The 23945-nt window shown below is 43.0% G+C and overlaps 1 protein-coding gene across 7 annotated transcripts in view; it reads right to left on the reverse strand.

Moving 5' to 3' along the window:
- Positions 1–23945, reverse strand: part of ATG13 (autophagy related 13) — a 46628-nt gene that overhangs the window by 7728 nt on the left and 14955 nt on the right. For 2 of the 7 annotated variants that reach the window (XM_034769532.1, XM_034769531.1), the window contains 10 exons: positions 21928–22047; positions 21249–21295; positions 19737–19877; positions 11849–11889; positions 10107–10203; positions 9661–9759; positions 8647–8740; positions 5741–5839; positions 1394–1504; positions 704–843 (listed from right to left, as the gene is read on the reverse strand). In XM_034769532.1, the coding sequence (XP_034625423.1) occupies positions 704–843; positions 1394–1504; positions 5741–5839; positions 8647–8740; positions 9661–9759; positions 10107–10203; positions 11849–11889; positions 19737–19877; positions 21249–21295; positions 21928–22047 (989 nt within the window). The remainder of the gene's footprint in view (positions 1–703; positions 844–1393; positions 1505–5740; positions 5840–8646; positions 8741–9660; positions 9760–10106; positions 10204–11848; positions 11890–19736; positions 19878–21248; positions 21296–21927; positions 22048–23945) is intronic. The other 5 variants (XM_034769534.1, XM_034769533.1, XM_034769535.1 and 2 more) reach the window with 5 other exon arrangements.

The following is a 23945-nucleotide window of genomic DNA, read 5'->3' on the forward strand; positions in this document are numbered from 1 at the left end:
CCATTTGATAACGACCGGTTAGTCAAGGAGCACAGGCCAGTGCATTAGTGCTACTATAACATAAACAGGAGTTTTTTATTGGGTAGAAAACCAAGTTGGTTAAGATGTTTTCTATGGCAATTGTCCCGTGGCCACAAGAGAAGATGGAACCACAGGGGACAAAGATCTGGAAAAACAAACAGGAAGCTCTAACTGGCTGAGAGGGAGGTTAGGATTTCATGCAATTTGGAGTTTAAAGTTGCATTGTTTCCTGTTAGACAAGGACTCTTGCCCCCAAGGTTTCTTGATAGAACAGTTAAATAGCTGTTTTCTATTACTGATGCTTTACGACAATTCAGATGAAGCCTTTTTGGGAGGGTAAAATTTACTATTGAAGCCACCTCAACTTGCTGTTCATGGATCAGACAAATGATCCAGAAGTAGCGTTTTGATATTGAAATGACACAAGGTGCTCAGAGACTACGAGGGCCACAAAGTATAAGCAGATAGACTCGATCTTTATTTGAGGCGTTTTTCAGCTTCTCTGTGCTCAGACTGAGAGCTCCCGTCTTTTTTAAGGCAGAGCAGCCAATCTAGTGTTATTGATCAATTTAAAAGAACTGCCATTCAAATGCTTAAAAGAAAAGTCAGTTTTAAATCTGATTCAACTTTACACACTCACAGATGAACAATTAGAAGTGCTGCACCTCTTACTACGACCTACCTACTGGACGGAGTAGCTGCTGAGTAGAGGGCTCCATCCAAAGGGGTGCACATTACCATCCTCTCATGGTCAGCCTGAGTGCCATGTGCTGGCTGGCTAGGAACTGGGGGCACCCCACCCTCCTTCCCTGGAACAATCAACTAAGGTGGAAAGGAATGATCAAGTTAGCAATCTCAAGATTGATACAGCAACACACTACAGCACTAGAGTGGATTCTCTAATGCCAGGAATAAGTTCTTTTTGGCTCTCCATGATATGCTCTGACTACACTCCTGCTAGAACATAGCAGTGACTTTCTGACAGGGAGCAAGAGAGGGGAAGTCATGTGGGAGGGGACTTTCCCAATGAGAGAATTCATATATCGCTTCCTTCCTAATTCTCTCTGATGCTGATTCAGTGTCATTTCTCCAGACTTATCCCTGGCCTTACCCTTTTCTCAGTGCAATGTCTCCATTCTACCCAGTGGAAAACACCTTGATTAAAGTCCCACTTCAGGTGATTCCAAGAGCATAGTAGAGCTACTTCCTGGCTTATTTGCTAGCACCATGTTTTTTTAATTACTTTAGATCCTTTGCAGTCTTGACCTAGCTGCATACAGAGGCATGCAATGGTTTTAAGGGATGTCTTAGCTGTGACACGCTTAGTGGCTGTGGTGCAAGCCACATTCATTCTCCCAACCTCTAAGAGTACCTGATGAGGATGTGCAGCATTCAAACCACCAGCAAAGATTACTGGATACCCCATGTCAGCTGATCCAACTCCCAGGGCAGCAGGCTGATAGGAAAGACGAGAGCTGGAAAGCTAAGAAACAAGAGAAAAAATACAAAGAGGGGCAAAGAGAGAGGAGAGAGAAAGGGGAGAGGGAAAGCCCCCACAGTCTGAATAGTTATCAGAATCACTGGAGAAAGAACAGGAGATGTCACAGAGGCACAGTACATGCATGGCTCTGGGCTACCAGAGTGCCTCAAAGATTTATATGAGAATCAATGCCCAAGGTTTGATTTAATTTATCTATTTTAAAACAAATCAGCCTTGTAACAGAAAGAGGATAAAGGTTTGGCCTTAAAACAAGCCTGGTTTGAATGGGAGAGAGAATGTAGGGAAAGCCTGCATGACAGCTCTTGCATCACATACTGGAGAAAGGACCAGAGCAACCACTTCAAAACTCATTGAAAAGCTCATATAAACACTGGCATTTTAAAGCCACTTCCTCATCAGGGATTCAAGCTCTCAGCATACTTACTGCAAACACAGGGGGATGTAGCAGGAATGAAGGACACCTCCCACCTAATCAAAGGAAACAAACCTTGGCCATAGGACATACAGGCCCTCAAGCTTGCTAGCTAAAAAGAAAACCAGCAAGCTAAGCCCCACAAGATTTCCTCCCAACCAGAAGGATAAGCATCAGGAGATGCTCCCCATCTTCAGCCACCTCTTCTCAATCACTTGATCCTAATTAGAAACACAGCTAGTGGGATCAATAGGAATCCCGTTTGTTCTTCTGACCTCAGAAGCAGCACTCTGTTAGGAGCCATGTATCACATGATATCCTCAATTGAGACAAGGTGGGTGAGGTAATATCTTTTATTGGACCAATTTCTGTTGGTAAAAGATATACAAGCTTTCAAGCTTAAAGAAGCTCTTCTTCAGGTCTGGGAAAGGTTCTCAGTGTCACAGCTAAATACAAGGTGGAAGAGATTGTTTAGCATAAGTAATTAACACATATTCTAAGGGAACATTTCAGGAGAAGTGGCTTGCTAACTCCACGTAGTCACAGGATGAAAAAGGGAAGGCAATGGGTTACAGATTGTTGTAATAAGCCATAAATCCAGTGGTTTTTTTAAGACCATGATTTTTAGAGTCTAGTAAAGTTATGAAGTTAAGCTCCCAGACTCATCTTTTGAAGGTTTTCTTTGAGGACGAGGATGAGAGATCAGATATAAAGCGATCACTTTGTGAAAAGTGTGCACCCACTCATGATAGGGTATTTTTGTCTAACCTTTTCCTATACAAGTTCATTTGAGAGCATAGTGATTGCCTGGTTTCACCGATATAGTTTTTATTGGGGCATTTAATGCACTGGATGAGATATATCACATATGGTGATAGGCATGTGCAGGACCTGTGGATTTTGAAAGGTGTGGAGATATATCTGCCAGTTTTGCATCTGTTATGGCAGGGTCTGGTGCTGCTTTGAGTTGGTGGATCCTAGTCTCTGGGAAGCTTGCTTTGGATAATGAGGTTGGGAGGTTGTTTGAAGGCCAGAAGAGGGGGCTGGAGAAAGATTTCTTTCAGGAGGTGGTCCCCATGAAGTACGGGTTGTAATTGTTTAATGATACCCCATATTTGTTCCAGTGGGAGGTGGTAGGTGACAACTAGAGGTGTGTGGTCGGAGGGTTCCCCCCCCACCCCATATTGAAGCAGGTTCTCTTAGGGTATTTGGGTGGCCCATTCCATGTTGTGATCTATTTTTCTGGTGGAGTGTCCTTATTTGGTGAAGGTGTGTCTCCTGCACTTTCTTCTCAGAGCATATTCTGTGGTATCTGAGGGCCTGGCTGTAGATAACAGATTTCTTGGTGTGTTTGGGGTGGTTACTGGATCTGTGAAGGTAAGTAGGGTGATCCAGGAGTTTCTTGTATATAGTTATCTGTTGAATGCCATTACTGAAGCTAACTGTGGTGTCCAGAAAGTTGATGCCGGTGCGGGAGTGTTCTAGAGAGAGTTTGATAGATGGGTGGTGGTTGTAGAAATTGTGGTGGAAATCTATGATGGGTGGGTCTGACACATGCCTATCACATCTGGTGCACTAAATGCCCTAACAACAACTGTGGGGGTGAAATCAGACACTCACTACGCTCTTAACTGAATTCACACAGAAAAATGATAAAAGACAAAAAACACCATATCACTCATGGATGAACAATTTTCACAAAACGGTCACAAGACCCGACCCCCAGGACATGAAGGGTTCTTCCACTGGTGTAGGTGCTCCACCTCCATCAACCTAGAACTGTCTACACTGGAGGTAACTCAGCTTAATTACATCACTCAGGGATGTGGATTTTTCACACCACATGAGATGTAGCTAATGCCGATATAAGTTCCCAGTGTAGACCAGCCCTCAGTACCTTTCCCAGAGCTGAAGAGGAGCCACAAGAGGTAGCTTGAAAGCTTGTCTCTCTCACCTACAGAAGTTGGTTCAATAAAAGATATTACCTCACCCACCCAGGGACTGACATGGCTACAACACTGAATCCCCAAGTAAATCAGTACTCCGAGTGCTGACATTTTTGATGTGGGGCCTGACAATTTAAGGCTGCCCACAGATATCAGGCTGGGCTCCTTCTAGAGTCTGGGTTAAGCTGGATGGAGTGGTCTCTTCTCACAAACCAGGCTGGCCCAGTCTCATGAACTCTTATTTTACTAGGAGCATCATCTGATGGTACTCTGACTTTCATAGGGCTTTCTGCTCCCCAGAGAGTCCCCAGTCCCTCAGGGAACTCTAGGGGCCAGTCTTTATTTAAAAAGTCCCCCAACTCATGCAGACATCCCTTCCCATCACTACACTGTGATTTACTATGAATTAAGACAGCCAGTCTCTCTTCACCAGACACTGTCAACTTGAAATTCAATTCATTTTTAAAAGTGGAGTTAAAAGTAACCTCAGCCCTGCACCTGCCACTCAGATCCCCAGCAATGTGTGTGATTTTATAATAAAAATGTTTCTGTTCTATAAAAATGATTCTCTCCCCTGTTGCTGTGTGAAAGATCCAGACTTACAGGAGAAACCTACCTGACTAGTCAGGGGAGATATAGAAACCGACTACACAAAGTGCTGCGAGAAGCACAAAATAAACAAACAAACAAGAGTAGAGAATAGACATTTTTCTAGTCCTCTTAGGTGTTGCTTGTAATAACCAGAGATCAAACATTTTCAGACAGAGTGGTGGGATTTTTTTCAAGTTAACAGTGTCTCAACTTTAACACTCTTGGAACAAGCGCCACGTTACAGGAGGGACAGGTTCCAGAGCCAGAGGCTACTCCTGAGAGAACACTTCAAGCACTATCCACTGATGCCTGTTGTGTCATATGGGTAACAGATGATGGTCTCTAAGGTCCTGCAATCAGAACACGTGAGTAACAAGCAAACATCCTGACTGGGGAAGAGAATGAGGTCAAGATCCTCAAAGATATTTAGGTACTTAACTCTGATTGATTTCAGTGGGAGTTAGGACCTAAATACCTTTTAGGATCTGAGCCCTAGACAACCACAGATGAAATCCTGTCTCCACTGAAGCTAGTGGCCGATCTCCCATTGACTTCAGAGGGGTCAGGATTTTACCCCAGATGTTTACATTGAAATGCTTCAAAGCACACTGTCAAGATGGGGCATTCAATTCATTTCTGCCTTCCAAGACCCTCTAAGTCTAAGACCTTTGCCACCCCTCCCCTTTTCTTTACTCCCTGCCTACTTCTCAAGAAGAGCTGCATAAAGCTCCTCTATCGCTTGTCAATAAGAAACCTTGTGTCTGTGAGGAGGTCGCTGGTATCACAGGAGGTATGCTGGGCCTCCCTCCCTGCAGAGGTGAGGAATGCTGCTTCTTTCCCAAGCCCCTGCCAGCCAACAAAGCACTGTGCACTTTGAGAAATTAAATTTCTTCTACCCACTGCAGTCAAGATCCCTTGAAACCTTGACAAGACACCCTCCCCCCTTGACCTCTCAAATTGCATGCATTGGTTGCTTCCTATAGGGCTGCTGCTCAGTGCTACGCAGCAAGTAGTTTTTAGTTTAAAGAGCACTGGAGCACCGGTTTGAACAAACAAAAAAAACCTGCTATAGAAAGAATCACAGACATTGCGAACAGCTCTAACCAGAATAAAAAGCCCATCCCATTTTGGGCTGAGCAGCTTCTTCAGCATAAGGAAGCATCAAACAGATTTATTTCCCAATGTACACTCTGGATAGTCAAACTTGTACCTTCCTGCATTTTTAAAGTACTATCAGGCCATAGATACTGTATTCTATTGTGAACTCACTTGATGTGAAAAGGCCAGTCCCATCATAGGGACCTTCAAGGTGTCCATCACCACAGGAGGAGGGGTCTGAAAATGTGCCTTAGTGACAGTAAAAACACACTGTGCAATACACAGACACACAGAGGAAAACAAGGAAGGAAGAAAGAGAAAAGGACTTGAGAGAAGAACTGAAAAGAGTTGGATGAACTGAACACTAGTGAGGAGCTTCTACGGCTAGAGCAGTCAGACAGCTTTATGCATGGTAAAGTTCTCAGTACGGCCAGAAATTCATTTAATTTGTAAAGGCGTCAGTCTTGCAGTGAACTGCTCCCCATCACAACTCCAGAGAGAATTAGACATAAAGCAATTGGCAAAATCTCCATTGCACAGCTTACTAGGACTGCTAGCCAGTTCATGAAGGCTATGCTGAGGGGCTCTTAGGAACAGCTGAGACTGATTTTGATTTGAACACATACAAGTTGTCTATATTTTGATGGTCTCCCCTTCAGATGTAGCTAGTGTTCCAAAACTGTAAATTCTGATGGGCAGGGAACATGTCTTTGTGTGTGCCTGTGCAGCACTCAGCCCAATGGGGCCATGATCCAGGCTGAGGCCTCTGGGCACTACCACGATCCAAATCATTTTTATACCAGAACACAACAATTGGAGCAGGGCCATAAGTGGAAATTGGCAATTTGTGGCATTAAAAATTGTCTAGTAGAGGGTGCCTGATGTGAGAGGGGTGGACCATCCATGGGAAATCCTGGTCCCTCCCACCGCACCAGGTCTGTCTCCCAGCTTCCTGGCAGCACAGTTCCATTGGAATCACATGAGCAGGTACAATCCTTGAACATTTTGGTGTTCTCCACGGAAAATACAATGCAGGGTAGTCTGCATCTTTTCTGGTAAGCTCTGCAAGGCTAAAAGGAGGAGGATGTGTTCCGCCAATCTTGTGTTTACCCCCTCCCAATATATGGATCCCTGGATAGGCCTATTTGAGGTTCAGCAGCAAAGAGCGTGGCTGAGCCTCCCTTCCACTCAGTAGGAATGTGGGATGCAGCTTTGCGGGGGGGACACAGTCTGTATGTACAGGGTCCAGTGCACAGACAGGTCTCAGTACATGACCTGGACTTTTAGGTGTTTATAAATATATAAAGATGGTTTGTCTTTTTTCAGTGTATGTTGTCCCCTTATAGTGCCTTTTTAAACGCTGCCTTTGGCCAGAAAGGTTGACAATTGCTTTACATCTGATCATACTATATAGGTAAATTATAAACCATGCAGCAGTGGTACCAGAGGCTGCTGTTAGTCACCAATCCTCAAAGCATTGATGGTTTCATAGAGCTTTTCTTCCAAGATTAGAAAGATTCATGCCCTCCGAAAAGACACCCAATGGCAATTTATTTCACACCATTGTTACTATTATGTAACTAACTCTGGCTATGAGCGATTGACACAGGGACCAGTACAAATTCTGTCATGAACATTAACATGTATTAACACCATTTATTGAAAGGCAGAGAGCATGGGGCTGAGCCTCAAATAACTCTCTTGTGCTGGTCGTCTAGCAACCAACAGCTTTACTCTCTCAGACTTACCATGAGCACTCCCTGGCTGATTCAACATTGTTGGGTGAACCGGTCATCAAAATATCAGTGAGGGACAAGAGAGGCTTGCTGAGCTGTATTTAATTTGATAAATCTAGTAATAAATCCATTTACTAATAGTTTATCAGATTGATCACCTTGAGGCAATAAGTGACCCCAAAGCAAACTCATTCAAATGAGAAAAACATTCTCAAACTGCATTTCACTTTGGTCCATAGTAACACAGACACATAAAAAATGAACTAGAGATCTTAAAGTTCACCAGAGCCACTTAATTTTGCAGACAATTAGACTGAATGTTCTTGATCTTCTAAAGCTACAGGAGAACAGATAATCTGACCAAGCTTTAGTTAGAGAGCTACAGAAATTACAAACAGGAAGAGGGGGGGAGGGGGGAGTGAAACTGGTTGAAAAGGGGGAAGAAGACTGCTAGAAATTTTGAAGTTGTTTCCATTTTGTGGGGTTCGAAATGGACCCATTTTCTGTTTTTTGCATTGTTTCCAGAGATATTTTAAATGAAAAAAATTATGCAAATGCTTCCATTTATTGAAAACTGCATTTGCAGTAAGAAAATGCAGATTTAAATAAACAAAAATGGATCAATTTTTAAAAGGGTCTCAGAAAATTTTGCAAAAAAATGTTTAATAGACATTTTTTCATGAACAGTTTAAAAATGATGAAATGAGTGGAAAATTTCAACCAGCTCTAGAAAAGACCTACTAGGTCCCATATAATTCACCCCAAGGATCAATGCAGAACTGTTCCCCATCAGGTACTTGTTAGTGTTTGTCCAGTCTAGTTTTAGATGCTCCAAGTGATAGGGCTTCCACCCCTTTCCTAGGCTAGTTCCACGGGCTAGGAGACTGCAAAGTAAGGTAAGTGTTCTCCTGATACTCCTGAGAGTTTTCCTCTCAATTCAAGGCTATTACACCTAGTTATACTGCTTGGCCTTATCTGAATTCATTCGTTTCTTTATAGTGTTTATCCCCTAGACATATCTGTAGACTGCTGTTTCCCTCTTCAAACATTGCTTAGCCCAGCTACATGATTTAGTTTTTGAATCTTTCCTCATAAAATCAGTCCCTTCTGTCCCCTGGAGTCTTGCTGGAATTAACATCCACCTGGGTTTTACAAAGAGGGGAGCAAAGTCTGGGCAATTCATATGTATAAGTAAACAAATTTTAATTACAGAAACTGAACACACAGCATACTGCTGTTAGATTGTAAACCTGCTACTTCAGAGGACATATGCTGAGCTGCATTAAAGGGAATTAATTGTTCAACTTGCCTTTGGGACTGAAGGAGCTCATTTTCTCCTACCTGGGATGGAGGGGAGGTGGAGAAAGAGGTAGTGCACACTTCCTGGGAGTCTTCCACTGATGGGTATGCTGCCCCATTGTCCTCACCAGTCGTTCTAGAGCAGCAAGAGGAGAGAAATTTCACGATAGGAATATTCCATAAGACAAAAAGAAATAATGAAAAGTATTCATAGATTCCAAGGCCAGAGGGACCATTGTGATCATCTAGTCTATTGAGTGAGAGACTCAGATGCTGCAGAAGGACAGAGTATTTGGGTGGAGTTGAAAGACGAATTACGAAGGGGCTCTGATTCTTTCTTTGGCAGGGCTGAAGAGAACACTGTCAGGAGTTTAAGTCCTTCGGGCTTAGAACTTTCCAAAGGAAGAGGTGCTTCCTCCTCCATCTGGTTTCTTTTTCAAAGAGAAAAGGTTTCGATATACTGACCAATAGAACTAGCTTTGGTGTTGGCAGAACCCCTGGGACCAATACCAAATATTGTGCCACTGCTCTTGATTAGATCATCATCACAGGAATTTTAGAGAAGGCAAACTTCATGCACTTATTTCCTCCATTCTTACTTACATATGTACCCTACTGCTGAGGGAAAATCTCAACCCTGTGGGCTTTTCCACACTGATATGCACCTATGCGAATTCCTATAAATGCACGCTTCCGTGACACCAGGTTCTGTACCAAGTGCCTTGCATGATAATGGATACACTTTCCATTCCGTACAATATGTAATCAGATAACTCCATCACTGACACAAAGGAGATTGCACCCTGACGGCTAAATGATCTAGAATGCTACAGCAAGGAGTTAGGACCATTGAGAATCCTCTGAGGCTAGCTGCACTCAAACCTCTAAACCGGAGGGGGAAATGCTGCCTTTCCTCACACGCTCCATTTCTAATAAGAGTGACACTGATCCTGCAGTCCTCCTTTACGCCCAGTCAGCAGGTGCTAGAGAAGGCTCTGTACTTGGGCATAAGAATGCCTTCATTTATAGCCCTTGACCACATCTCTGTTTCCTCACCTGTAATTGCAGGGGTGCATGGGCGAGGAGCTGGGGTAGGGACGGTCCACAAAGTGATCAATGATAATCCCCATGATAGGTGGGGTCCTCTCAAACTGCCTGTAACGCAACAAGCAAATGGTGTTATTGATAAGACTGGCTTCCCCTCTCTATTGTGTCCCCACTCATTCCCAAAGAGTCCCTTGTATCTATTAATGGGGACCAGAGCATCGCCACAATTCAACCCTGCAACTCCAAGCATGAACCAGTGACATGGTGTTTTGGAGTCTGGCTCAGGGCTACCCAAATACTCCCCCTCTGCAAGATTTGAGGATCCAGGAGGATGTTTAATGTGAGAATACCTAAGCTGGAATGAGGAACTGTGAGGAAGAGATTTAAGGGCTCAGGGAATGAGAGGCTTAATGGTTTCTTAGAAGATGCTTTTTGGGCTGACCATGTTTCCTCACCTGGTTGAAATGAAGGCCAGATTGATTCTGTAGGCACAAGACAGAGTGATGGTGCCCAATGGGGTACCCACAGTTCCAACACGGACAGTCTGGAAACCTAAAGGGATAGAAGAGTGGTTATCAGTTTCACTAGCTTCTTGTGATGGTCATAAAGGTTGATTATTTCTATTCCATACACCCAATCTGGATTATATCTTCCTAAACTTTGTTTCATTAATCCCTCCATTTTGAGCTCTGAACAAAAACAGGAAGGGAAAACAGCAGCAATACGTTGTCTTGTGGTATCTGTCTTACTGTCACCGTCGGCAGCTGCACTGCCTGAAATTCCAGTCCTGGCCCCACACATAGCTTTGCTGATGCCATTCAGGAAAGAGGGGCATCACCTACTGCTATTCCAGTCCTAAACCGTACAGCTGCACCTCAGTTCTACTATTTCAGTCCTGGACTGCTAGAGTAGAAGTGACCATCATCGTGAACGTTGTCAAAGTTCTAAGGGTAGGCCTCTCTGGACAAGGGTTATGTCTTGGGTCAGTAGAGGGCTTCTCATGCTAGGGGAAGTGTTACCAAGGGTAGGGGTCCCCAGGCTATGGTTAGGCCTGTGGTCATTAGGGATCCATGGCCAGGGTTGCTAAGGGCCCAGCTTCCCAGGCAGGAGTTAGGGTTTTTAAAGGTTCGGGGGGAGGGATAGCTCAGTGGTTTGAGCATTGGCCTGCTAAACCCAGGGTTGTGAGTTCAATCCTTGAGGGGGCCACTTAGGGATCTGGGGCAAAATCAGTACTTGGTCCTGCTAGTGAAGGCAGGGGGCTGGACTCGATGATTTTTCAAGGTCCCTTCCAGTTCTAGGAGATGGGATATCTCCATTAATTTATTATTTATTTATTAGGGTTGGCCTCTCCAGACTAGGTTTAGGCCTGGGTTCAGTGGGGCTCTCTGGCCTAGGGTTAGGATCCACAGAGTAGGATTATGCCTGGGGGTCAGTTGGGCTCCCTGGGCTAGGATTAGGATTACTCAGGGTAGGCATGTTGGGGATAGTGTTATGCCTGGGGCCAGTAAGGCACTCTAGGCTGGTGTTACTAAGGTAGTGGGCCCTGGGCTAGGGTGACCAGGGGTCCGGTTTTTGACCAGAACACCGAGTCGAAAAGGGACCCAGGCGGCTCTGGTCAGCACCACCGACTGGACTGTTAAAAGTCTGGTTGGCGGTGCTGCGGAGCTAAGGCAGATTAGTTCCTACCTGTCCTGGCTGGCGCCATGCTGTGCTCCAGAAATGGCTAGCAGGTTTGGCTCCTGGGGAGGCCCACGCGGCTCTGCGTGCTGCCCCCTGCCCTGGCTCCACACTCTGCAGGCAAGAGCAGCGCGTGGAGCCTCCTAGCACCCCCACCTAGGGGCCGGACCTGCTGGTTGTTTGCTGCTTCTGGGGCGTGCACAGCGCAGTGCCAGCATAGGCACGGGAAGTAGGGCTGCAGGTGCTGCTTCCCGTGCCTATGCCCTGCTCCCGGCCCTCCACCCCCGCCAACCCCTCACCTCAGCACCCCCACTACTAAAAATGTTCCAGTGCCACTGGGCCAGGACAGGCAGGCAGCCTGCCTTAGCCCCTTACAGATAAAGCCCCTTACAGATAAAGCAGAACAGAAATTACTTGTGAACTGCAAGCCTGGTCTCTTTATAACACTAGGATACTATTACAACATCTGACAATTTGGAAGAGAGCCATCAGCTAGTTTATATCCATTGCACAACCATACCTTCCCCCAAGCCGCTCAGCTGCACTTCCCCAAAGTATATCCTATGGGGGAAAGAAGAGAGGGGGTACATCAGACACAATCTATCCGGAGGCATAAAACTAAATACATTTATGGTTTCAATAAGGAGCATAAGGAGTGGAACGATCAGAGCCATCTTTCCTCTTTAGAAGATGGTATATTGCACTTGGCAAACTGTGCTAGGACTTGCTAGAAAGCCTATTCCCAAAGAGTCTGCCAGCCAAATGGCTAATTCCATCCCATCAGAGGAACACATACAGTATTGTCTGAGGAAGGAAAAGGAAAAGACAGCAGCAACATCCATTGTAAGCTGGGATAGGATCTGATCAGAAAGGAAAGAACAGATATTTAGACACATCAGAACCCATGTCCTATTAAAAACAGGGATTTCTTTTTTTTTTTAAATCCTACCACCTGGCTCAGTGACAGGTCTACAGATTCATGCAAGAGTGAGACTCAGAAATGACTTGGGATTCCAGGCAAGGGGAGCTGCCTATTCTGAGTCCTAGTATTGGTGCTTATCTTGCTACATACAGGACACTAACTTGATGTGATGGGGTATTCACACCACGCAAACCCTGAAGAGGTTAAGGCGGCTCAAAAGGGACCAATTAACCTTACTGGCTGCACCTGGGGGAGAGTCAGGCTTGACTGATATGCACTAATTGAAGATGAAGCCCAGCTGTGCAGGAGCAGGCTGGGCTTGTAAAAAGTCAGGAAATTGAGGGCAGAAGAGGACTAGGTGGGCTGGCCAGCCTGCCCAGAGGTTGGAACTGGGCTGAGTGCTGGGTTCTGGCAGAAGACTGTGAGACTGAGCCGGAGGAGCAGTCTGGGTGGTGGAGGGCTGTGGCTGGTCCTTGGCTGAACATTGAAACTGACAATGGAAGCAGGGGGAGAAAAAGATAAAATGTCCTTGGACTACGAAGGAGAAGCAGCAGGGGACAAAGAATGGTCTCAAAACAGGGGGAAAAGAAGTCTTGATAGATCAGGATTTGAAGAAGGAATGCACAGAAATGAAAAGCAAACGCAGGATAAAAGTCAACATTTCATAACTGTCAAATCAGTGAGAAGATGTGAAGATAAGAAATGTGAATCCCCTGAAAATGGAATGGATAAAGAAGAGTGGTGGTGACCTACAAAGAGCTAAAAGAATGCAGGGGGGAGATCTATTGATAGACTGTACACGTCAGGAGCAAGCTGAAAAACTTCTGGAATCTGTAAGCTTAGGGAAAATGAAAGTTACTTGTCAATTGCCTAAATTCCTGACATAAGCAAGAGGGGTTATGTAGGGAATAAGGTTAGGATTCTCCGAGGATATCAAAAAGTGTACAGGCGAAGATAAACTATTGTTTGTTAAACAGTTACTTAGAAGAGAGGGAGAAAACTGGCCATCTACAGAGGGATCAAGAGGCATAACACTTAAAGGTGGGGTATCAATATTTCTGGGTTAAGCCATATATTCCCTCCCCCATCTTCTGCCATGAGGTGCTATAATTGCCACATAGTCGAACCTTTGACAGCCATTTCTAAGGGAACAACGAGGTACAGTAAATGTGAAGGAAATCACTCAAATGACAACTGTGTCAAAGGAACAGAACCTAAATGCAACAACTGCAGGGGAAAGCACAGTGCAGAACATAACAGATGTTCAGTAGCAGAACAAGTTAGAGAAATTCAAAAAAATAAAATAATTCAAAAAAGAAGTGTCATATGCTGAGGCCATGAAAAGATACCCAAATGGAGAAAATAGAAAAAGAAAAATACTCAAGTGAGAGAAAAGATACACAGTTGCAGCAGAACACACCTCTACTCAGGGAGGAGAATGAGAGAGGAATGGGAGATTATGTATTGCTTGTAGGTAAAGGGATGTTTATAACATTCATTACAGAAGTAATTTACTGCATCTTGCTGATGGGGGAAAAAGCTGAAAAGATTAAAGTCATAGCAAAAGCAGTAGCAAAATATCTAAAGATAAACAACCTCTTGATTGACTGCATTCATGTGATTTTAAATGAAGGCAATAATACAATCTAAACCACCTGGTTTTAATGATCCTTAGTTGGAATGCACATAGCTTAATATTCCATGGACAAGAATTTAAGAAAGCCATCTTTGAAATGGGAAAAAAGCCTGATGTAACATGTGTGCAAGAAATATGGGTAATAAGTAAACTTGTGTTCAATTTACCAGGATATGATATACTCTGGAGTGATCAAGAGGCTATCAGAGGAGGAGGGGTCTGTATATTTATAAAAGAGGGACTTAATTACATCAAAATGGATATGCAGAAACTAAGGTTTGAATATAATGCTGTTGAGACTCCCATGCAGAACAGAAACAGTTAAATACAGATTTATAGTGTTTACACAGTAGAACCTCAAAGATATGAACACCAGAGTTACAGACTGACCAGTCAACCGGACACCATGTGAAACCGGAAGTAACCAATTATGTAGCAGCAGAGGGCTTTTTTTAAAAAAATCAAGTACTGTACTGTGCCTGTATTGCATCTTAAGGTAGGCATACCTGGGCTACCTGTCCCCACCCTACACCTACCCCTGGGGAGAAAGCAGAGCAGAAGCATTGCTGGGGTCTGCGCAGCTCAGCTGCTGATTTCAGTTACGGACAAACTCCATTCCCAAGGTATCCATAACTCTGAGGTTCTACTGTAATCCAAATAAACTATTTTAGAATTAGAAAAAATAGTCAATGTCAAATAAACATTCATAATTTGCAGAGACTTTGATAGTCATACTGAGCTATGCGGAAATAAGAAAATTGATCTAAATAGTAAATGGTTAGAAGAATTTGATATGCATAACCTGGTAATATTGTATATAGGAACACCTACTTAATTTAATGGATGGATCCTTTTCAGTTTTGGATTTGGGAACCACAGCAAATAATCATATTAAATGCAGCTGGGAAATTCATAAAGATAACAGAATGGGAAGTGATCACTTTCCTATACTTATTGCCAAGGAAATGTAGAAAAACAAAGTTCCTAGCTGGAATTTTCAAAAAGCTCATTGGGGCCTTTTTAAGATATAAAAGTGATGAATAATTATGTAGTAACTGTGTAAGTGACAACTTGGGAGAATTCTATAATATAATAAAAGGAATGACAGCAGCAACTGATCTGGCCATCTACAAAACATGAAATTGCCTACAACTCAGAAATCTGGTTCCCTGGTGTAATGAAGATTGCAAATTAGTAATCAAGGAAAGAAATAAGGCAGACAAGCAAGCAAAACACACAATGAACAGTAAAGACTTAATGAATTATAAAAGATGTAAGGTAGTAGCACAAAGGATTATCAAAAATTGGAAAAATTTCTATAGGAAATGGTACAAAGATTCTAAGCTTCCAAAAATATACAAGCAAAATGAATGCATGGAATTGGAAGTAAAAGTAAACGTATACCTGATCTTGTTGTAAACAATGAAATTGAGGTCTCCAATTTAGGAAAGGCAGACATTTTCGCAAAAGACTTCCAAAAGGTCAGTAGTGATATGAATCAAAGCAATGAGTTTTGGGAGAAGAAAGATTTATTGAGGAAAAATGGTGACCAATTAAATGGCTGGAGAGAATATACTAATGATGTGTTAAACAAAAATTTAAAAAATGCAGGAGCTTATTGCAGCCATTAGAAAAAGGAAAAATACAGCTCCAGGTAAAGATAATATACATAATGAAATGCGCCAGCACTGGTCAGAAGGGAGTTTAAAGATTTTATTGTGGTTATATAATAATATATGGGACAAAGGACTGGGGCCAATAGCATGGAAACAAACATTGGTAATACCAGTTAAAAAACCAGGCAGGGTTCATACAAAACCTGATGCTTATGGGCCTACTGCCCTCATACCATGTGTGGGGAAAATGATAAATTTAAGGCTTGTGGAATACTTGGAGAAAATGATATTATAACAGATACAAAATGGTTTCAGCAAAGGAAGATGTACATATATTGAGATGATCATATATTGATCATAGGTACATATATAAGATGATCATATATTGAGACTAGAACTGGAGGTACAAAAAAGCATAAGGACTAAGAACTCTATGATAAGTCTTCCTGGACATTGAAAAAGCATATGATATGCTATGAAGGGAAGGCCTCCGATATAAAAATAACCAAAATTGGAATTAACAAAAGAAGACATATTGGTGGATAAAGGACTTTTTAAGGGACAGAACTACACAAGTCAAAGAGGGAACAGCTTTAACCAAAACCTACAAGCTTACAAATGGAACTCTACAAGGAATATTATTAGCCCTTCTTTGTTTCCATTATGATAAGCGACCTCCTGGAAAGTGTGCAGATGGGGGTGAGTATTTTCCTTTTTACAGACGACCGTGCTATATGAACTAAGCATAAAAGACTTGAAGTAGCCGTGGAAAAGAAAAATGAGGCACTCCAGAGAATTTCCAAGTGCAGAAATTATTGGAGATTTAAATTCTCACATGCAAAAACTAAGGAAATGTTTTTAACCCGGCGGAAAATTAAGGAAGACTAGGACTTATTTCTTTATGGTGGAAAAAATTCAGATCAAAAGTTTGTTCCTAGGAATAGTGCTTGATAAAAAGTTAACTTGGAAAGGTCACATAGATATCATACGGAAATGTACAAGTAGGATGAACTTACTTAAAAGCGCAGCTGGAAACAAATGGGGTGCAGATAAGAAGGTATCGATGATAATGTATAGTGGAGCATTGATAAGACCAGTTTTAGACAACGGATGCCAAGCTTTTGGTTCAGCCTCAAAAACAACTTTTAGACACCTGGAACTGCTCCCGGCCCAAGCTCTGCGATTGGCATGTGATGCAATGATTACCTCAGTGTGTGTGCCACAACTAGCCACTGAAGAAGGACCTATAAATCTAAGGATGAAACTATTAGATCTAACCTTTTGAGCAAAGGTAAAAGGGAATCATGAAAATAGAAATATGAGGATTGCTGGGAGGTAAGTAGACAAAGTTATATGGATTGCCACAGATTTCCTCACACTAGGAGGGTAAAAATGGGTAAAGGAGATATGTAAAAAAGAAAAATGGAGAGAACTAAAAATTTTAATCATGGGAAATCAAATTACAGCTGCAGTTATTCCCCATTTGTGGATTTGGAATTGTATGTAAAAAAAACAAACGCAGAGAAGAAAAGACTCCACACATTGACTAATCAAATTTCTGAATGTATTTATAAAAAATGAGGCCAGCTTTGCCAAGTCTATGCAGACAGATCAAAAGAGGACAGCATGGGTAAAGTGGAAACAGCCTTCGGTGTTCCCAGTCTTGGAATCCACAAATCTAAAATGCCACCAAATTATGGGACCATTCTGACAGCTGAACTAATGGGCATAATGTTGGCACTGAGCTGGGTAGGAGATGCGTGACCAGCTACAGCTGCAATTTTATCTGATTCCATGTCAGGCATTATGACAATCAGAACAGGGACTTTGGAAAGTAGGAACATTATTTCACTTGTCATTTCTAACTATGGAAACAATGCAAGCAGGTGTCTGTGTAACAATACCATGGATTCTGACGCACATCAGAATACCTGGAAATGAGATGGCTGACAAAGGGATATGAGATGGCTGACAAAGATACCATGTAGAGGTGGATATTAAGATACCCTTTAAGTAGAGGAGAATTTAAAAGTGTGATTGTGAAGAAGCTTGCAAAGGAATGGCAAAAAACTATGGGTCAAGGAAACAAAGGGACAAAGGTTTTATGACACATACTCAAAAAATTGAAGATAATACTATATGCCACGTTTATCATAACGTGAAGTAGTAATTTTTAGAGTGTTAGCAGGTCATTGTGCATTAAATAATAAGTTAACCTGATTAAAAAGACATAAAGGTGGGCTGTATAATATGCACAAAACCAAAGAAACTGTTCATCATGTTCTATGGGATTCTGGGAAATAGTCTATGGAAAGAAAGTTTCTTCATAAAATGAATGGAGAAAATGGCAGCCATAGCCTTGTAGGATGAGGCTGCTGTGCCAAAAAAACAATGACAAAGAAGGGGATTGCAGGGAGAGAGTCTTCAGTTCCTCTCTGGGCACAGAGAAGTGGGTAGGAGGAAACCTATGGGGGAGAAAAAGCCCCAGAATCCCATCCTGGCCCTGATGGAAGGGATTTACCTACAGGAGTTGTAGGTAAGAAAGCCTGTGGAAGGCAGAGTAGGAAGAAGCCCAGGAAAAGAGCAATCAGGGTTGAGACTGCGTCCAGGGGTCGGCAATCTTTCAGAAGTGGTGTGCTGTGTCTTCATTTATTCACTCTAATTTAAGGTTTCGCGTGCCAGTAATACATTTTAATGTTTTTAGAAGGTCTTTTTCTATAATATATAACTAAACTATTGTTGTATGTAAAGTAAATAAGGTTTTTTAAGTATTTAAGAAGCTTTATTTAAAATTAAATTAAAACGGAGAGCCCCCTGGACCGGTGGCCAAGACCTGGGCAGTGTGAGTGCCACTGAAAATCAGCTCGCGTGCCGCCTTTGTCACGCGTGCCATAGGTTGCCTATCCCTGGCATAGACATTGGGTACCCTGATTATAGGGTCCTTGGGCTGAAACCTAGAGTAGAAGGCAGGCCCAAGTTCCCCTACCAGCCACTGGGAAGTGGCACAGTACTGGTGAAGGTGGCATCTGGACAGTTGGTCCAGTGAGATGCTGATACACCAGAAGGGAAAAACTATATAGTGACTTGGCCAGAGGTGATGAAGAGCGAGCACCCTGAGTGCTGGAGAGTGAAAAGGACCACAGGGTGAGCAAGTGGCAGAAGGGGGCACTAGACCAGACTAGCGTTTATTCCCAGACCCAGCCACAAGAAGGCACCCTCAGCGGTGAGTGAACCCCGTTACACTCTTACCTGCACATTAAAGAAACAAGCAACGTGGGCAAGAACGGAGAAAAGATGGGAATTTTATTAAACCTCACAATTTCTGTGCCAATCATGATAACAAGCCTGTGACTTTGTAGTAGCTTCAACTCACCACCCCAATGCTCTATACAACCACTTCCTGAGGTCAAAAAGAATGGGATTAACCATCCTACCTCAAGCTGTGAGCCCATCAGATCTTACAAGCTAAGTAGGGCTGAGCCTGATTAGTATTTGGGTGGGAGATCTACAGGAAAATCCTAGGAAGTGGCACTGAGGATTTAAGAAGTGACCTCTTCCAGAACTAGCTTTTTAAACTGTGTTCTGTAGGAACGTCCTTGAGTGTCCAATTTGCGCATGCATTTATTGTGATTCTATATACGACTTTGGTAATTGTTTTTGCCAAAATGACCAGTTATGCAACTAACTGTTCAACTGCATGTACAATTATTGTAAAAAGCAACAGAGGGTCCTGTGGCACCTTTAAGACTAACAGAAGTATTGGGAGCATAAGCTTTCGTGGGTAAGAACCTCACTTCTTCAGATGCAAGTCAGTGAAGTGAGGTTCTTGCCCACGAAAGCTTATGCTCCCAATACTTCTGTCAGTCTTAAAGGTGCCACAGGACCCTCTGTTGCTTTTTACAGATTCAGACTAACACGGCTATCCCTCTGATACTTGTACAATTATTGTGTGCATAAGTCACATATACAATTACACACATTTTTCCAAACCATTTTAAATCTGTTCTCCAGCATCCCAGGGCGGGTCGGCGAGCTGCAGATGCTGTCCTACAAATCAGATATAACACTGAAGTCCTGGTCATTAGGGATCATTATCTATCTTTTGGCAATTTTTGCATGGGTTTCAGATGTTGGCTTTGGTTTTCTGGCCAAATTCCAACTGAGTAGCTATATTTTGTGGGCCTAAAAGTCTCCTACTGTTTCAGTTCAGACACAGAATATCAGTCTACATTACCTGTACAGTATTACATATTCATGGCCCTGTTTCCTTGAAAGTCTGTAGGCTGGAGTCACCCTGGTTATAGCAAGCAAGGACTTCAGCAGCAGAGACAGCCTATTGTACACAGTGTAGGAAACTTTGATTTCTTTGTCACACCTAGAGAGCACATAGAAGCAGTTAGTCCAGTGTTTCCAGCTAAGCAATACAAGTTTACACCAAAAGGGGGTTGGGCCAGTAATCTAATATTTGCTTTAGAGTAATAGTCAGACCTGAAATAAAGCATCAGGATGGTAATCTGTATCTGGGCTAGCAGGCCAAGACTCCTATTCCAGTCCAGGACAAACAGTAAATAGTGATTCTGTAGAACTCACTGCTGCAGAAGGCATAGGACCTTGTACTAGAGAGGGGGTAACTTTAGCATGATTAACATTTGTAGTTCCTGGGTAATTGAATCTCATGCTTGAGTGCACACACTGATTGCCACAGGGGACCAAGAAAGAATTAAATTTCTAATCCTCTTCTCTGACATACAGTAAACAGCAGGAGAGATGCATTGTGCATGGGGGAGGGACTTGCCTCTGAAGCATCAGGAGTGGTTTGTCTGACTTGAAATACCAATGATCTAATATGATCAGGCAAATCTTACATTCCTTTGTTACTTCTCAGTTTTGGAGAGGCTGGGAGAAACATCCTTCTGTTAGGGATGGTCTTGTGGTTAGTGCCCTGGACTGGGATTTAGGATATGTGGGTTCTATTCCCACTCTGCCCTGAACTTCCTATGTGACTTTCAGGAAGTCAGTTTTGGGGGAGGGATAGCTCAGTGGTTTGACCATTGGCCTGCTAAACCCAGGGTTGTGAGCTCAATCCTTGAGAGGGGCCACTTAGGGATCTGCGGCAAAATCAGTACTTGGTCCTGCTAGTGAAGGCAAGGGGCTGGACTTGATGACCTTTCAGAGTCCCTTCCAGTTCTATGAGATAGCTTTTGCTTTTTGTATTATGGAGAAAAAGTATGTACTCTGAAAAAGCAGATGACAGTGTTTCCCTTTAACTTAACTGATGGAAAGTACAAAAGCAGGACTGCCAATTTTGCCTCCAAATTCCTTTACACAGAGATCTTGAGAATCAGTGTCGGGTGCATAATACTGGGATCCTGAAGGACTTATTACAAATCTCGCTGCACTTGAGAAGAGAATATTTTGTCTTTTTTCTCCTTCTCCATGGTCTCTCTAGTCCCACCAGGTTGCTGACCACTGTGATGTACGTCAGGGTGCATGCCAGACAGCACAGGACACTGCAGCAGAGCTTGTCAGCTCCAATTGCTGGTTAAATGCCTCTCATATGAGCTGGTCTGGAACACCTTCTGATCTGCCCTTGGCAACGTCTTGGAATGCTGTTGAGCTCTTCCCCATAGCTTTTTCAGTTGCAGGTCAGGTCCCCTGTGTGCTCAATCATTCAGCCAGCCAGGAAAAACTTGCTCATTTGATTAAAAAAACAAAATCAAAACAAAACCGAGGAACATACACTTACTTTTCATTCATTTCTAGACACCAGATTTCCAGCTCCATGGAATCTCCCTACATCAGAGAAAGGATCAGGAACATAGCTCATTTAAAACAAACAAGCTCTTTCACATCTCATTAAAAATCAGTTACAGCAATGTAGCTCTAAGGCAGTGGTTCTCAAGCTGAAGCCCAATCAACGCAGAGCTGCGGCCCATGTGACATCCTCAGGGCCATACAGGTAGTATTGGATGTGGCCCACAATAGTAAATAGGTTTAGAACCATTGTTCTAAGGAAAAGTATTTTTCCTGACTCTTGATTCTTTGTAAACAGATGGTCATTATTTCCTCATTATATGCATATGCTAACAAGGGCAGGACCCAAAGATATCTCACTGTGGGACAAGGGAGCCCCATAAAAAGTAGGCTGGAGGCTGTACTCAGGACATGCTTACATGAGAATGGGTTAGCTCCCAAGGTGAGCTAATAAGCTGATTTTGCAGCTCTCCCACTCCTAAGTGTTTGGCCTCACCAATTTGCAGTGAGATTTCCCTTTCATTGTAAAATATGTTAATCTTCAGTGGCATGCTAGCACACTGCAGGACTAGAGAGATTTTTACATGGCCTCGGGCAAGAGAATAAGAGCTTAGGCGGATAATTTAAGGGGCAAGTCAACAAATGGTGATGTATCTTGGCTGGGTTGTTACCTCAGAGGTTTTGAGAGAGATCTCCACACACATTGACCGTCCAACAGCAGGTAGCTGTCCTGCCAGGGCTTTCTTTGCTTCATGAGTTACCTCTGGTATATCTTTGATTGCCAAGTTGAACTGCAAAATGAAAGAGCTTATTTAATTTGTCAGATTCCTTTGGAAAACCTGTCCAGTGGCACACTGCAGACAGACTCAAGTTAGAGCAACCTGCTACACAACAGATTAAAGAGGTGACCACTGCAACAGTTACAGACCAGATTATTGGGGGTGAATACATATTGAAGCCTGACAGAAGCCTTCTGTGAATATTAAGAGTCTAGTCTGATAACATTTAACACCGTAAGCATAAGTAGAACTGTGCATGTGTAAGAAATTGCAGAGTAATCATGTCTGTGAGAAAACAAAAAGAAAGTAACTAAAAAGCTAGAAAAGACTCATTTGAACTAACACTAAACCTGTACTGACAGGGGAGGACAGTTAACATGGAAATGAAAGACTAATATGTATGCATAAGAAAAGGTAACAAAAAGTTATACATAAGTTTGTGTAATACAGGAAGGTTGAACCTGTACTGTCCGGTGCTGGAGGCGACTGTGATGAGATTGTCCTGATGAGCTTCCCACTTGTAAGTAACTGACCACCACGTGCTGAGTGTTTTGCCTTAATAAAGATATGTTATACCCATCTGCTGAGTAAGTGAATCTCATTCCGACATTCTGGCAAGCTAGTCAGTTTGTAGATTGGGCTAACAGCCAATATCCCAGGGACTGCGACCTAAGGATATTGAGGGGTTTAAGGGGTTTTTAAGGGACAGTGGAGTCGCTGGAGAGATATGTAGACAAGACATGGTGGGGGTCCCCTTAAGGAGATGGACATCCTCGCAAGTCAGAATCTGCTTGAAGTGGGGGCTAATGTGCTTGAAAGCACTCTTTTCCGCAACAAAAAGGTTGCTGAGAAAAGGGTAAAAGGCACAGTTCAGGGTGAGATAGTGACTGCCAGAGCTTTTGTGAAACAAAATGAAGCACTGAAACTGGAATTCAGAAAATATAAAACTCAAGTTAAAGAAATGCAGAGGGGGAAACACAAGAACGGATAGACGAGGTAATTGAGCTACGAACTTTGAGAATGCTCAGGAATATGAGTCTCTTAAGGAGCAGAATGGTGTTCTGCAACCACAGCTAGAAGCAGTGCAACTGGAGAATACAGAACTGACAGGTGCTTTTAATCAGACAATGAAACTTTTGGAAGGAGGAAGCATTAATGTGCACAGCGTTGTATTGTCTAAGGAGGCTCCACCTCCTTATAATCCACTTTTTCCTTCCTTGAGCAGTCTGGACTCTAAAGCTGCCCTTATGGTGCCTGTTTCAGTGGAGCCTATAATCACGTCCACAGTCCAAAACAATCAGGGTGGTACCCATTCAGAGATGAAGGTTAAAAACCTTTCACCAGAGGAGATATCAGCCATACTGAAAGAAATAGGCCCTTGCTCCAGAAGCACGGGCATAGAGGAAGTGTTGAAGTGGCTTCTGAAAACTAGAGAGCAGGTTGAATTTTGTGATCTGACTATAGGGGATGAGAGAGAATTTTACAAAAGGGAGTTGGCTCTGGGGTTTAGCTGCGTATTCCACAGTGCTATAGAGGCCGGATATAGTGGCAGTTCCTGTATGCAGAGCTTATCTGAGTTTTATTCTGGTCTGATGCAGCAATCACCACTGTTGTTGCAGTTAAGCAGAAACCCTAATGAGCCCCCTGACAAACACGAAGAGCGACTTTTTTTGCTTGTTCTCTGGTCATGAATAATCTATTTTGTGATGATTGAGACTACCCACAACTTGTTATAGATGGGCCACTTCCAGAGGTTAGAGAGGCAGTTAAAATGGTGTTTGAGAGGGGTTAAACTAAATGTGCTTTTCACCACATCCTGGGAGGTAAAAATAAAGACCCAGTGGATGAGGCTAAAGCATACAGGATTGAAAATGGCCAGGAACCCAATTCCGAGGGTAGAACAGAAAACC

Source organism: Trachemys scripta, chromosome 4, assembly GCF_013100865.1.
Source record: "Trachemys scripta elegans isolate TJP31775 chromosome 4, CAS_Tse_1.0, whole genome shotgun sequence".
Lineage (NCBI taxonomy): Eukaryota > Metazoa > Chordata > Testudines > Emydidae > Trachemys > Trachemys scripta.